General features: G+C 43.4%; 1 protein-coding gene across 1 annotated transcript in view; it reads left to right on the plus strand.

Annotated features, from left to right (window-relative positions):
• The first annotated feature begins 252 nt into the window (after nt 1-252).
• Nucleotides 253-16479, plus strand: part of SLC35F1 (solute carrier family 35 member F1) — a 415217-nt gene continuing 398990 nt past the window's right edge. Inside the window, exon 1 of the mRNA XM_060616508.3 lies at nt 253-543. Within this exon, the coding sequence (XP_060472491.1) occupies nt 362-543 (182 nt within the window). The 5' untranslated portion in view covers nt 253-361. The remainder of the gene's footprint in view (nt 544-16479) is intronic.

The following is a 16479-nucleotide window of genomic DNA, read 5'->3' on the forward strand; positions in this document are numbered from 1 at the left end:
GCTCTCTCCGTGGAGGTCTCCTGAGCCGACGGGCAGCTCGGCGGCGGCGCGCGACCCCCTTCCCGGCCACTTCGCGGGGCGTGCCAGGACTTGGGGACGCGGCTCGGGAAGAGCCGGGCCGGGAGGCGGCGGCGGCGGCGGAGCGAGGGGGCGCGCACCGGGACTGGAGAGGAGTGAGTGGCGGGCTGGGCGGCGGCGGCCGTAGCCGCGGGTGCCTCCCCGCTTCGCCGCTTCGCAGGCAGCGCCGCCTCCCCGGGCCGCGGCCGCCCGGCCAGGTCCTCTGCGCGTTCCCGGGCCCGGAGCCGGCGCACGATGCGCCCGGCTGCGTTCTGATCGCCGCCGCGCCGCCGCCTCTGCCGCGATGATCCCCCCCGAGCCGCCGCAGCAGCAGCTGCAGCCGCCGCCGCCAGCCCCGCCGAACCATGTGGTGACCACCATCGAGAACCTGCCGGCCGAGGGCAGCGGCGGCGGCGGTGGCGGCGGCAGCCTGTCCGCCTCCTCCCGGGCTGGCGTGCGCCAGAGGATCCGCAAAGTGCTGAACAGGTGAGCGGCGGCGGGGGCGCGGGGCGAGGGCTGCGGGAGCCCGGCCCCGGGTCTCCCCCGGACCCCCGGCGGCCCCTTGGGACTGAGTCGCGGCCGAGGGAGGCTGAGGAGAGCTGGCGACGACGCGCCCCGCTCCTGCGGGGAGGCCTTGGCAGCTTTGTCCCAGAGCCGGGAGCCCCGGGGCGCCCGGGCTGCCGGCTGGTCCGAGGCGGGAGTTCGGGGAGAGGCGGGGTTTGCTGCTTGGCTGCTGTGTGTCTGCGCTCACACCCTCGCACACGCGTGTCGCTCACTCCTCTTGCTCACTGAACCCCAGCTTTGCACCCAGGGGACAAGAGGGAACCGAGGGTGGCCCGGACGGAGGCGGGAAGGCGCGGGGCTGCGGGGAAGGCGAGGAAGTCGCCAGCCTCGCGCTGTCGCCCGCCCCGGCAGGATGTCTCCGACCTCCACCGGGCGGGGAGGGAGGAGGGGGGAGGGGTTCGCGGCAACAGCCGGGGCGGGCAGGCGGGGGACCCACTTCTCCCGTTGCCGCTCCGACTCCTCCAAGCTGGGACCAGGGAACCCAAGGCTAGAGGCCTGGATCAGACCCACGCAAAGTGCAAAAATGTTGCGAGAAGGGTGGGAGCTGGAGGAGCCGGGTTATTCTAAAGCGGGCGAAAGCCAGAGGAGGCGAGCGCCTATCGCCGGCGCCTCCAGTGCTGGAATCTGCGCAGTGGAGGGATCAAGGACGAGGCGTTTCAGGTGGAGAACCGCGTTGACGTGAAGATGGGGCCCCTGGCGTCCTGACTCAACTGTGATGTGAAGGGGACTTTTTCTACTTAAGTAACTTGAAATGGTTGAAGAACTGACACTTAAAAAAATCAGAGAATTTGTTTTGTGTGTTTTTATTTGAGTGCGTGTGTGCTTTTTTGAGGCATCTGCATGGGTAACTCTTAAGGTCGCGCTGTTCATACAGGTTTCCGTGTGGCACTGTTTCGGGTAGCCGAGACTCCCCATAGAGCTATGGGGAGTTCACGTAGACCTTTATGGGGCTTAAAGCTCTAGTGGGGGCACCAAATATGTACAGAAATCAAAGCTTGAAAGCTCTCCTTATTTTAGGAGTGGGGTTTAATTCAGGTGTAACAAGTCTCAAACCATTTGAGTCCCTTGTGAACGGGGTATATATTGGCTTACTTAACGTATATATTGGCTTACTTGTGGGCACTTCAGTATGTTTCCATTTATTAGCAAACAAGAAGAAATTCACTCTGAAGTGAGACAAGAGTTGGTAATAGAAAGTCCCGCCTTTACTTTCCTTCGAGTTGTAGCTTAGGATAACAGCTTCCAAAATATCACATTCAAAAGACAGTGAATAGAATAAAGCAAGAAGATGCTGGCTGAGTACATATTATGTAGGTTTCCTATTCTTCATGAATACCTGTGGGTTTTTTTTTTTTTGAATTGTAAATGCCCAGGCATTGGATCTTTATTTTAAGCGGAATCTATTAAATATTAATATCCCTCATCACTCTGGCAAAAGCTGATGCAATCATTCATTTATCTTTGCTTGATTATAAGTTATTATTGATTCCGTGCAAGTTATTTCTTGATATTCAATGAATCTTAGAGTCCAGAATAAAAAGATCACTGAGGAGACGTGGTTGTCACCATTTCGCAGCCAGTAACCAGCCACGTGGCTCAGGGGCAGAGCTGCGCATCTCCCTGGGTCTCGGTTTCTGCATGTGTAAAATGTATTTTATAATACGTGTCTTACCTCCCTTGTCTTGAGATAATACCGAAGAGAAAACACTTGCGCGAGTTTAAAGCTCTACACGAATTCATTTTGTGGTCTGAGGTGGGTCAGTGGGAGCATCACAAGCAAATAGAGTGAAGTCGTATACCATGAGTAGAACTATGTGTTTTACTAAGCTGTCGGTGATCTGTATGACATGAGTTGAACGATTCCTGATTTATAGAGGAAGAATTTAGACTGGAAGGTTGGGTCAGTGATATATCATTGCAGGTACATCTGTGAATGGGACTCCAGGGTTATAGCCTTTCTGCTTCAACTCAAACATTTAATTGTCTTTCAGAATTCTTCAGAATTTCCAACATCATATTTTGTATTGAGCTCATGGTCTTTCCTTATCCGTAAAGAGACAAGAAGAAAATATTTCTTTTGAGAAGGAGCATCTGGTATGGAGACTGAAAAAAAATCAGATTAAATGTAAAAATCTCGGTGGAATAATTTCATTAGCATGCTGATGAGCTTGGCTTCTGTACCATGATTATGTCAACAGGAGACAGCAGTGGTAGTGGCTGAGTGACTGGGCTCTAAGAGTAACAATGTGGGAGGAAAGTGGAATTTTAAAGATCTTATGCCAGCACTCAGGTGTGGCTCCCCTTTGGTTTGAACCCTCCAAGTATGTTGAATCAGTCAATAATGGCTATCAGACTGGCCCACTGGGACCGTATCACAAGCATCTTTGTTCATTTTCTCAAAACTTAAAATCATTTTTCCCCTTCTTTTTCTTCTCCTTCTTTTGCTCTTCCTTTTTCCTTGATACTTCTGTATCCTTCACCTCTATTGCCCTGTCAACTTACTGTCCTCTGGGTTTCAGTTGCTTTTTTTTTTTCATTTACTTCTGGCATGCAGCAACTTAGCTGCTAGCAGAAAGTGAGGTTGCAAATCTGGATGTTTGGAGCCAATATAAAAAAAATATCCCTTCAACTTTTGGCATGCAGATATATGGTTGGCAGCATCCTATTGCTGTGAGCTGGCCAGGAGTCTCTTCAGTGACGGAATGGGACATTGCACCACTGTTAACTTAGCCCTTAGCATCCGATTGGGCCAAAGGGGCAGTACTGACAGACTGAGGATGGTGCAGTGAGATGGGGAATGTTAGACTATGAGCAGTGTAAACCTGGTGATTTGCCTGCCACCGGTGGCAGTCTATAACAATAACTACCTGCCAACTCAGAGGAAGAAATGCAAACATATGCTATCTATATCTACCGAGGGATAGGTAAAGGGAAAAGTACTGATTAATAATGAAGTAAAGGTACTTGCTCTCAAGAAGCATAAAATGAAAATGTAGTGTTACCTTAATGAAATCTGCCTGACATTATACTATATCCTATGACTTTCCTCAGTATAGTTACTCATTCTTTCCCCTTTCTTTATGGGCTTGTAGAATTGGATTGCCGCATTTTGTTTTTTTTTCTTTTCTTTTTTTTTTTTTTTTTTTTTTTTAACGTTTTTTATTTATTTTTGGGACAGAGAGAGACAGAGCATGAACGGGGGAGGGGCAGAGAGAGAGGGAGACACAGAATCGGAAACAGGCTCCAGGCTCCGAGCCATCAGCCCAGAGCCTGACGCGGGGCTCGAACTCACAGACCGCGAGATCGTGAGATCGTGACCTGGCTGAAGTCGGTCGCTTAACCGACTGCGCCACCCAGGCGCCCCGGATTGCCGCATTTTGTATGCGACAGTTGGGGCATCTCACTGATCACTCACTTTCTGTAAAGCAGTTAGATTAGAATCCAGTAGTACCAAGATTTTGGTGAGAGAGGAGGTGATAGATAATTTTTTTTTAAACCGGTTAATGGGATGTGTCACATTCTTCTCCCCATAGCGTTCAAAACTGTTTTGGCCGTGGGATGCAAGAAATCCAAGGTGATTCTTATGCGGAGATAACTGTTGCTTCTTTTTTTATTTAAAAAAAAAAAATTTTTTTTTTAACGTTTATTTATTTTTGGGACAGAGAGAGACAGAGCATGAACGGGGGAGGGGCAGAGAGAGAGGGAGACACAGAATCTGAAGCAGGCTCCAGGCTCTGAGCCATCAGCCCAGAGCCCGACGCGGGGCTCGAACTCACAAACTGCGAGATGGTGACCTGAGCTGAAGTCGGACGCTTAACCGACTGAGCCACCCAGGCGCCCCAACTGTTGCTTCTTTAATTCCCAAAGATTTAAAATAATGTGTTGGTTCCAGCAAGGAAAAAATAAGGCTTACTCTTCCTCATTTATTTCTTAGCACAGAATAGTATTTATTACTCTGTCACGAGCGAGCAAGATATGACAAAAAAGAAAAAAAAAACACTTCAAGGGTAATGGTTGGTGACCCTCACACAAAAACTGCTGATACTGGTAGTTTCTAAGAAAGATAAAGGAATGGGTACTGGTCTATATAGTATCTGAAGATTTTCTCCTCTAAAATGATTACTTAATGAAATGTTTGTGAAAAATGAGTAATAGCTTGTTTTGTGTTTTCATGTGTGTGGTTTTATTTATATTTCCCAGTTGAATATTATTTTCAAATCTTAACGAAAATAACTGTGAATTTCTAGTTTTGACCCACTTTCTTCCCCATAAGAGATTCATTGCCTTGTCTCAAGTTATTAAAGGGTTTCTGCCTTTTTGGGTCTTGTAGTGGGCATGTTTAATCATTAGAATGGATCCACTAGTGTGATGCTGGGTCATCCATTTATTTGATTTGGAACTAACTGATTTCCAACTTACATTTTGATTTGTACTACTAATTTCAAAATTTCTAAAAAAATTTTTGAGTTGAAAACCAAGATCATTAAAGAGGATGTATAAGAGAATTGGTGGAAAGCCTAAGTAAAACCAAGTCCACGTGGGAAGTTACCATATAAGATGGAACAATATGTGTATATAGCATTTCTGACTCCTTATATAAGGTGGACAGAACACAGTGAACCAAAAGAATGACTGCCAAGGAACAGAGTTATGCTTGAACCGCGTATTAGGTACAGTTGAGGAAGACAGATATTATAATTTAGATGATCCTTTTTTATTAAGTTGGAAGGCTCTTGTTGAAAAATTGAATAGTGAAGCTCTTCCTCAAGCTACTTCTTCTAACAGATGTCAAAATGAAAGGGGAAGACCAACATGTAATGAGGATAATTTTATACACGATTATTCCAAATGGAACTGGGTGGTGTGATTAAAAACAGACATTTCGGAGATCAGTAGTCTTACTGAAAGAAAGGATGTCAAAGGATGCATTTATGTTTTTCAGTTTACTTATTTATTTCTGCGAGAGAGAGAGAGAGAGGTGGGGGGCAGGGAGAGAGGGAGAGAGAGAATCCCAAGCAGGCTCTATGCTGAGCTTGATCCCAAGAACCATGAGATCATTCATGAGCTAAAATCAAGAGTCAGATGTTTAACTGACTGAGCTGTCCAGGCGCCCCAGGATGCATTTATTTTTAACTAAAGGACAAAATTATGAAAATAAAAGATCATCCTGTGTACTTATTTTTTATACACAGGGCTTGGAGAAATGAATGTTTATAATGAAGGAATATTTGGTTTACTTGGGATAGAGATGATACATTTCCAAGTAATTGATGTGTAAGAAAATGGACGTATCTTTGTGTAATTTTCCTTTGAGTGTTTACCGTCTCAAGATCCTGCAGTGTTTCAGGGCCATCATAATAGAAGCCTGTTTTTATTGTACCCTGATGTCTGTGTAGATGATATAGGAAAATGAGTTGGCTGCCCATATAGTTCTAAAGTTACTTAATGCAAGAGCTAATTTATTATTTAACTGCTATTTCTCGTAAAAGTAGAATGCAGAATGTGAGAATACCACCACACGGTTTTGGTTTAGCTTTCTCACTCATTTGAGCTCAGGCCAATGAGCATTCACTGTACATTTTCAAACCCATTAATTCTTGATTATGTTTCTAAAAAAAAGTATGCTTAGGAAATTAAACTCCAGTAGTCACATGGAAAAATACCTCACAAATATTTGGCATATTTCTTGAATGTGGCATGAACACATACAAGTATACATTCATTTATTCTTTGTTTTTAATGGCCAAGGCACATGACATAAAATTTACCCTCTTAACCACTTCTAAGTGTACAGTATAGTAGTGTTATTTGTATGCACATTGTCATGCAACCCATGTCTAGAATTTTATCAGCTTGCAAAACTGAACCTGAATCCATTAAACAACTCCCCGTTTCTTCTTCTGCGCTGACCCTGGCAACCACTATTCTACCTTTTGTTTCTAAGAGTTTGACTGTTTTGGATACCTCATATAAATGAAATCATGCAGTATTTGCCTTTTTATGACTGGCTTAGTTCACTTAGCGTAATGTCCTCAAGGTTCACCCATGTTGTATCATACGAGGATTTCCTACCTTTTTTAGGCTAACATTCCGTTGTATGTATATACCACATTTTCTTTATCTATTTGTCTGTTGATGGACATTTAGGTTGCTTCTTCCATCCCTTGACAATTGTGAATAAAGCTTCAATGAACATGAATGTGAAAATATATCTTCAAGATGCCTCGTTCAATTTTTTGGGATATGTACCCAGAAGTGGGATTGCTGGATCATATGGTGATTCCATTTTTATTTTTTGGAGGAAACTCTATACTGTTTTTCATAGCAGTGGCACCATTTTACATCTTCACTCACAATGTATAAGAGTTCCAATTTCTCCACATCCTTGCCAACACTTGTTACTTTTGGTGGTTTATTTTATTTTATTTATTTATTTTTTTATTGTGGTCATCCTAATGGGTGTGAAGTGGCATCTCGCTGTGGTTTTGATTTGCGTTTCCCTAATGATTAGTGATATTGAACAGTTTTTCATATGCTTGTTGGCCATTTGCATGTCTTCTTTGGAGAAATGTCTATTTACAGCCTTTGCTCATTTTTAAATTGAATTGTTTGGAGTTTTTAAGTTGTTGAATTGTAGGAGTTCTTTGTATATTCTGGATATTAACCCCTTATTAGATATATGGTTTACAAATATTTTCTCTCATTCCATTGGTTGCTTTTATACTCAGTTGATTGTTTTCTATGTTTATTTGTTCTTAATCACTTATTGTGTGCTGACCCCTTTTCTGGAGGACATCTACGTGACAAAACATTATTCTAACTGCATAATGTGGCATGTGTTTTGCTACTGAGAGTGAATCATTATAATCTGTAACCTGAGTTTTTATGCATAGTCTAATTGTATGCTTCCAAATGTCTAGATACTGGATTCCTATAAATAAGTTGCTCAGTATGCATTCCATATTACACTTCTCATTCTGTCATTTTGACCTTATACAGGGACTACTTGAATGTGCAGTAGTTAAGAAGAAATTTCATAGGAAATGCCAAAGAAAACAATAAAAGTAAATACACCTTAGAAAGTGTTTTCTTAGAAAAATGTCAGGCTTCAGTCAGTGGCAACATGAATGTAATTTGTTTACGAATACTATTATTAAAATTTTTTAAATATTGTTTTCTATTGGATTTAATTCTAAACTTTCTCTTAAGAAACTTTATGTGTGTGACTCTCTGATGGTTAAAAAAAATACCTTAAATACCATTTTGCAAGTTCTGTTGTTATGTTCCACTAATTCCTTCCATTTTAAACAAATTCATTAGGGAAACCTACTATGACTGAAAAAACAAGTTAAGGATTTTAAAAAACAAATCAATCTAATTATGTCCAGATTTAGAATGACAGGGCTACAATTCCCGATTATTCTTGACTTTGAGATAGAAAAAGTACTGATCCATTGTATAAGAGAAATTTTTTACTAGTTTCTCATTCATTCATTCATTCATTCACTCATTCATTCAATGAATATTTATTGAGTTCTTCCTATATGTTGGGCACTTCAGGATCAATGTAGTGAACTAGACAAGTATAGGCTAAAGAGGACTCTTGAGTGCTGTTGGTAGAGTTTCTGACTGTTATTACCCTTTCAATATAATTTACCAAGGGAACAATTTAAGTAAAGTAGAAATAACGATAACATACATCACCTCTCAAAATGATTAGATTTTCAAGCTGATCTAACAGAGGTGTACAAAAAAGCCCCATAAGTTAGCTGTTTCACCTGTAGGCAAACTACTCAAGGGGAAGACTGAACCCATAATAAAATTACTTGAAGTGTACACAGAGTCCAGAGGGTAGATCTTTCTTGATGAACACAGTACAATTTGTTTCACTTAGGACTTAAAGAAAAAAGGAGACATAGCCATTCAGAATGTTAGGAGAAAAAGGAGAACAGATTTGAAACGCATCCTGTCATTGCAAGTGAGCCTGTCAAAGGTCATTGCCACATAAATCAAGAAAATAGAGTTTTCTGGCAGTGTTAACATTCTGACAAGTGCATATACAGCTTTGAGGGAGCTTGGACACATATTCATGCATTGCAGGTAAGAGAAGCTTAGAATATGACAATAGCATGAGGATGAGTTGGTGGAAAGACAGCATGCTTTATTATATAATTTGATGTAGAGTTTGAGTTAAAATTAGCATTTAGACAGTGGACCCAATTCTTACATTTTACATTATAAAGTAAACATTTTATATTATAAACTTTATATCATGTGTTATTCTTATAACAAAAGTGCTTATTATCATCCTTTTATAGGCAGGGAAACCAATTTTGTAGTTACATAGCTAGGTGCTTTTATAAGACTACAGAGGAAAGAGACACCACACGAGACTGCAGACAGGGCAGGAAGGTTCAGGGATGGCATTTTCTCTTGGCATTGAGAGATAACGTCTTACCGAGGACTGCTTTAAGGAGATACTGTAGACTAGGTGGCTTAAACAACAGACATTTACTTCTTACAGTTCTGGAGGCTGGGAAGTCTGAGATCAGAGTACCAGCAGATTTGGTGTCTGGTGGGGCCTTCTTGACTTGCAGACAGCCATCTTCTCGTATCTTTAATCGGTACAGCAACAGAGAGATCTTTCTCCCGTCTCTTTTTATAAGGCTACTAATAACTCAATTATGGGGGCTCCACCCTTGTGACCTCATCTGAATCTAATTACCTTCTGAAGATCCCACCTCCAAATATCGTCACATTGGGAATTAGGGCTTCAATTCATGAACTTTGTGGGGACATAAATGTTCTAATCCATAGCACATGGGTAGGAAAGGAACATGTGGATCCACATATTAGTGAAAACATCTTTCTCTGCCTGACTTATTTCACTTATCAGAAGACCATGGGGGAGGGAAAGGGGAAAAAAGGTTACAGAGAGGGAGGGAGGCAAACCATAAGAGACTCTTAAATACTGAGAACAAACTGAGGGTTGATGGCTGTGGGGGAGAGGGGAAAGTGGGTGATGGGCATTGAAGAGGGCACCTGTTGGGATGAGCACTGGGTGTTGTATGGAAACCAATTTGACAATAAGTTATATATATATATTATTATATATATTATAATATATATATAATATATATATTATATATATTATTATATATAATATATATTATATTATATATAATAATATATAATATATATATTATATATATATTATTATATATATTATATAATATATATGGAAAGGAACTTGTGTAAGAAGGGGGATGGTAGAAAGGATGAAACCAAATATGGGGTAAGATCAGAAGAGGATTAAGTGTCCAGTTTGACAATATTATGTGGAGGTAAAAAAGGCAGTGGAGTGAAGTAAGGTTAGAATTATAGGCTGGAGTCAGATAATGGACACCCTTGGGTGCTTTGATAAGGAATTAAGACTTCATTCTGTGGGTTATTACTATTGCAGGTTATTGAGCAGAGAAAGGATATGATCAGAGATGTGCTTAAACATGATATTCTGAACCATATCTGTAGGACAGATGGAGAGAGGAAGGACTGGGGTGTATGGGACAAGTTAGGGGCTACTATAGCCATATAGGGGAGAGGAGAAAGGAGTCTAAATGGGATGGGGATGGGGAGAAGGAAGTGCTATGATTTGGACAGAATCTGGACCAAGATCAGGAAGAAGAGGATTAGATTATTTTGGAGAAAGCACTCAACAGTGCCTACACCATTGTGGGCATTTAATACTTGTTTCATGAACGGTTATTTGACAGTTGCCTCAAAGAAGAGATATGTTCACCAGGGCAGAAGAGACATACAGCCAGGAGCCCAGCAGCCAGCTACTCAAAGTGTGGTCACGGGACCTGTGCTGATTCAGAAACTGCACAAACCAGAATGTGATATGAACAGAAATCAAGAGTAAGCATTTAGAAATATCTATAGCAATCTGACAGAACTTTTATGCCTTTCCTTCTAATATTAAAAACGGGGTCATGTATTTTGGTAAGTTTTTGTTTTTTGCCATTTTATTTTTCTAGTAGTTGGCTTTTTAAATTGCATTTTACAAAAGTATTGCCTGCAATGAATTGAAAGAAGCAATTGATATCTTACAGTAGATAGGCTGAGAGGTACTGGTCCCCACCCAATATCCAATATCCAGTATTGATATCCAATATCAACTGGTCCCTTGGATACTGGGTGGGGACCAGTTGATCCAAGAGGGATCAACAGTGAGTCTGGATTCAACAGTGAGTCTGGAATGACTCTAGAAGTGCATCTAATCAGGTATTAATGGTAGCATTAGGCTGGTGCTCGTCATGGCCTTGGAAATCTGTATGTCCCAGCTGGTGATATGGAGGCAGTTGATTAGGTCTGATAAGAGCTACATTAAGTATCAAGGACTCAACCCAACAGCCTGGGTTGAGGCTCCCACCTTAAATGTTAAGCAGAGTAGCTTTTAGAAGTGAAAAGAGATAGCATCCCAGTTCTGTGGAATGGGTTTATGAGTGGAGAGTGCTACCTTTCAGGGATGCTGAAGTTAAAGAGAGCACATTCTAGGTCTGAATGGCAGAAGGGAGGGTCAGGGTTACATCACAGCTCAGCATAAGTGGCAGAACCACTGGTATGGCTTCACTTCGAGCTCTGAGGAGCTCAGACTAGGAGCTATTTAGCCATTCAACAAAGAATTACTGAACCAGGTAAGAGGCATCATCTGGATATTGGGAATACTGCAAGGAACAAGACCTAAAATACCTTCATTTTCATGGTGACAGCATTCAAGTTAGTACAGGCAATGAACGATACTAAGAAAGATGTCTAATTGTGCTAAATACCACGCAGAGAATTCAAGTGGGGTGATGTGACAGAGAGGCAGTGGGTGCTACTTTCATTTGAGGGGTCAGAACGGGCCTGTTTCTCCCTGGTGACGTTGAAGCTAGGATTGGCATGACCAGGAGGAACTGGCCAACTGAGGGTCAGGAGGAAGGGTGCTCCAGGCGGAGATGGTAAGATGAGACAAGCAGGCATAAGGTACTAAAAAAGAGGGAGACTGAAGTGCAAGATGGAAGTGAGCAGGGGAGGAGAGGAGCTCACAAGGAAGGGAGGTGTAAGATCTTTTAGGACCTCACAGGCCGGGAGACGAGCTTGGGTTTTATTCTAAGTGGGCTGTGAAGCAACTGGAAGGTATTCAGCAAAGGAGTAATCTGGTAGAGTTTTGAAAAGACCATTCTAGTTGCTGCTGGGGAATGGATTGTGGGAGAGATAAGTGGTTACTGGAGGGAAGAGATGTTGGAGGCTTGGACTGGAGGGTAGCAATGCAGGTAAAGAGAAACGATCGTGTTTTGGAGTGATTTGCATGAGGAGACGGAGCCCATGGGACTGGTGAGTGATTTGATGAGGCTGCTGAGGGTAAAGAATAAAAAAAAAAAATTCTAGTGTTGGGGCCTTGAGAAATTGGGTGAATGAAGGTGCTATTGTCTAAGATGGCAAAGGCAAGGAGAGGAACATGTTTGTGGGGAGAAAGTTGGGAATTTACTGTGGCGAGTTCAGTTAGAAATGTCTAGTGGAAATGTTCAAGGACTGCTGGAGTCTAGGATTCTTGGGAGAAATCAAGGGCTGGGGATTTGATGTGGGAGTCACTGGGGTGGTCCTAGAGGAGATCATCTGGAGACACAGTGTAGACAGAGGACAACAGGGGTCCCAAGGTCAATCTGGGCAGTGCATCAACGTGTGGGTCGAACAGAGGAGGAGGTCCCAGCTCAGGAACTGGGGTCTGAAGTAGGAGGGAAAACAAGAGAGTATGGTTCAGAAGCCAAGGGAAGGACTTGTTTTGAGAAGGAGGAAATAAGCAGTGCACTGTGTTGAAGTATTAAGGGAAGGGCAGAGACATGGCCTGGTGACGTGAGAACCTTGGGGGCCATGAAAGGCACAGGTTCAGAGTGGTGGTGCAGCTGGGAGCCTGGATGGAATGGCTGGACAGGGAATGTGAGATGGGGGCTTCAAAACATGACTTGTGAGACATTTTGCCCTAATGAGGAGCAAGGGGAGGAGAGTCTTTGAATGGAGGAGATAATGCAAAAGGTCTGTGTGCTGATGGGAATGATCTAGTGGAAAGGGGAAAAATTGCGTCTGTGGGAAGGAATGGGATAATGGAAGGAGGGAAAAGCCTTGAGAAGGCTTAGAGGGTTGGATCCAAAGGAAGGGGGAAAGGTTGGCCTTTGAGAAGAGCCAGACGTTCTCCATGATACAAGAGGGGAGCCACAGCCTGTGGGTGTAAATGAAGGTGATTTGGTAGATTTGGTGGTGGGACTAAAAGTTCCTGGCTGGTGGCTTCTCTCTCTCTCTCTCTGAGAGCTCTGAGGCAAGGATATTGGTTGAGGATGAAGGAGCTGGGTGCTGGGGACAGGGTGTAGGACATTTGTGCAGAGGAAACCGGGAAACAGTCATTTTGAAGAGTCAGAAAGGAAATATACAAAAGAAATATAATAGGATTGAAGGACAGTGCTGTGAGTTTATTTGACATTTGTGGTAGGGATGGGGTGGAGGGGGTGTGATGGGCAGAAAGATGTTGCCTTAGAAAGGGCTAACTCAGAAACAGGTGTGGGCCTGAGTGACCTGGCAAGCAAGAACCATCAGTGAACTCAGCTATGAAGAAGTCAGGATATTGGTATGGGGCATATTTTGGGGGAGCTCCGTAGGATTTGGGTCCTCATGACATTTGAGAATAGCGTGTGAGAGACAGAAGAGGGAATTGAAAGTCACTTAAAGATTTTGTGTCTGGGCCATTGGTGTGATGGTGTCCCCTTCAGAATGTGATTGATATGTTCTCGCAGGCAACTGACTGAAGTTTTGGGTGCCTCAATTTTCTCGTTTGTAAACCAGTTAAAATAATCCTAGCCTTTCATTTCCCATTGCATTTTGGGGATTTTTAACTGAAATGACATCTGGGTGCGGGCTTGGACAGCTGCCAAACACAATGCAATTGTTATCCTGGTCACAAAATTCAAAGGAGAGCCGGGTTTTGGGGCTTTGCGCTGTCTTCAGGCCTGTGATAAATGCTGACTCAGCCCACAGAGGACTTGGGTGCAGGCCCTGCGCTGGCCTGGTCGTTTTGTCAGCCTTGTCAATCAGAATCTGAGGGGGAACTCGCTCATCTGTGAACAAGGCAGGAGTCTGTTTGCTTCAATGTACTCCAGTTTTGAAAGCTAGATACCATTAATTTTGTTTTTTGTTTTTTAAATATTTATTTTTTTGTGGGGTGGGGGAGAGAGAGGGAGAACAAGTAGGGGGAAGGGGCAGAGAGAGAGGAAGACAGAATTTAGAGCAGGCTCTAGACTCTGAGCTGTCAGCACAGAGCCTGATGTGGGGCTCGAACTCGTGAACCAACAGATCATGACCTGAGCGGAAATCGAGAGTCGGGTGCTTAACCGACTGAGCCACCTAGGCGCCCCTGGTTTTGATTTTTTTTCCCAGAAAGCCTCTCCTTGGGAAGACTAATTTGGCAGAAGGTGTACGTGCTGCTGCCTGATTGCTCCCCTCCCAGCAGTAGTGCTTCGAAGGTACCTGTGGTTTGTGACGGAGTTTGACAGGCTTTCGGGAAGGGTTAGTGCCTCTTGAACTGGGGAGGTTTCAAAATGAGCGTGGGCCTAAAAGGCTCCATAGAGGCCGGCAGTGGGACAGACAGAGCGGCTCAGAGGGAAAGGACAGAGCAGCTTTAATGTGCTAATGAGGGGAAGCCCAGATGCCAGCCGGATCAGAGGAGCTCTTTGTGACACTGGGTTCCTGGGGATGGCTGGAGTCTCTGTCCCTATCTGTATCCTGCTGCGGGCAGAAGAAACACTGTGCTCTCAGAGAGGGCCCTTTCCTCAACAGATAGCCTTACAGACTGCTCTGAGCGCCTGTGGGTGGTGAGGGGCCTTGGAAAATCCCAGGGTCCCTCGACTGCTTGAAAACACGGCGGCTGTGAGGTGGGGGGAGGTGTGTGTGGGAGGACAGAGGAAGGGTGGGGAGATCTGTTCTGGAGGGTGTGTGCAGTCCCAGAGAGCTAGGAAGGATATTTACAGCTTCACAAAATTAACTGTTGTCCCTCCAGTACTGCCAAGCTTGGTGAATGGCACTCAAGCCAGTCAACAGGAGGTGATCTGTCCTTGAAAATAGTCAAGGTGGGGCGCCTGGGTGGCTCAGTCCGTTAAGCGTCCGACTTCGGCTCAGGTCATGATCTCGCGGTCCGTGAGTTCGAGCCCCGCATCGGGCTCTGTGCTGACCGCTCAGAGCCTGGAACCTGTTTCAGATTCTGTGTCTCCCTCTCTTTCTGCTCCTCCCCTGCTCGTTCTCTGTCTCTCTGTCTCAAAAATAAGTAAACGTTAAAAAAAAAAAAAAAAAAAAAAAGAAAATAGTCAAGGTAGTTTGTAGCTAGTTACGGAGTAAGTCTGAAACATTACAAAACCAACCAAACAAAAACTACCACCATCACCCAATGAGTGCTGGAATGAAATTCATGGTCTTGTTACTTCATTCGGTGATGGCTCCAGAGTTGCTAGTGGGGAGGGGTTGGAAGCAGGGTCAGGGAACTTGTCTTGAAGCTGACTTTGCATAGTAAGAACACAGTATTTATAAAGATTGTGTGTTTACTTGTACTGACCCCATCTACTGGTGGAGTCACCCCTTAAGGCTGCCTCTAGATTTCCTCATGATGTCTAGGGTTGTTGTCTTTGGAAATATGAGTCCCCAGATAAGACAGACCAATGAAATGAAGATGATCAATCCGTGGTATCTTGACCCTGTTATCTTTGCTACTTTTCCTTTCTGAATCTTTCTGGGATATATAAATATTTAATATAGTACAGTATATATATTATTTACCAAATAATGTATATTAGATATTATTTGTAATCAATCTTTGTCTATCCGTCTGTCTTTGTTTTGCTCTGTTTTTTTTCTTCTGACACGCTCGCACACACACACGCACACACACACACAACTGATTGGTAGATGATAGTTTTCCATTTGTCTTCCTTATTTGAAAACAGCTCTTAGATATCCTCACCATACTTTTTTTGGCTTAGAGTTGGTTCAAGGAGAATGTTTTATTTTTAACATGTTTTATTTTTATTTTGGAACCATACTGAATTGGTATCATCTAAGAAAATAAAAATATTCAGTGTGGAATTACCTATGAACTAGCTATATCTGAAAGTGTGAATGTACCTATAGAACAGCCACCGCATAAGGATTCTTCCCCACCTACCCCACATTTCCTTGAGTCACAGATGGTTTTATTACACTTCAGCTCCAGGTGATAATGAGTCTAGTGACTTGACTTTAAAATTTTACCTTTTTTTTTCCCTACTCTGATTCTAACAGTTTGTGTGATTTGTGTTTTTGAGGCAAAAATTTACCTCCTCCTCCTCCTCCTTGTCCTCTTCCTTCTTCTTGTCCTTTAAAAAAAATCCTTCTTTCCTTGACGCTTCCCGTTAATTTCCTGCTCCTAATGGGATACATGCATCTTGGATTGACCTTCCCTAGTGAAAGCTTGGTGCTCTTGATCCTATCAAGTATTATAGACAATGAGGTGCTTGCTTGCACTGGATTTGGAAGATCAGTCATTTGCAACTCAAATGCTGATAAATGAACTCATTTGTGTCCAATTCAAAGAGACCATAATTATTACTTCCCTAGCCCCCAAATTAATTGCAACCTGAGAGTCTGCCTTCAACGATGACAGAAGAAAAGCACTGTTTCAAGCATTTATAGCAATGAATATCAGATCGCTCATTTTGGATATCAGTTTGTTAAAGAAAATGGTGGTTATGCAAAGTATGCAAATGGGAACGTATGCAGTATGGGCTGGTGCCCCAGGGC

The sequence above is a fragment of the Panthera onca genome, chromosome B2 (assembly GCF_046562875.1).
Source record: "Panthera onca isolate mPanOnc1 chromosome B2, mPanOnc1 haplotype 2, whole genome shotgun sequence".
Lineage (NCBI taxonomy): Eukaryota > Metazoa > Chordata > Mammalia > Carnivora > Felidae > Panthera > Panthera onca.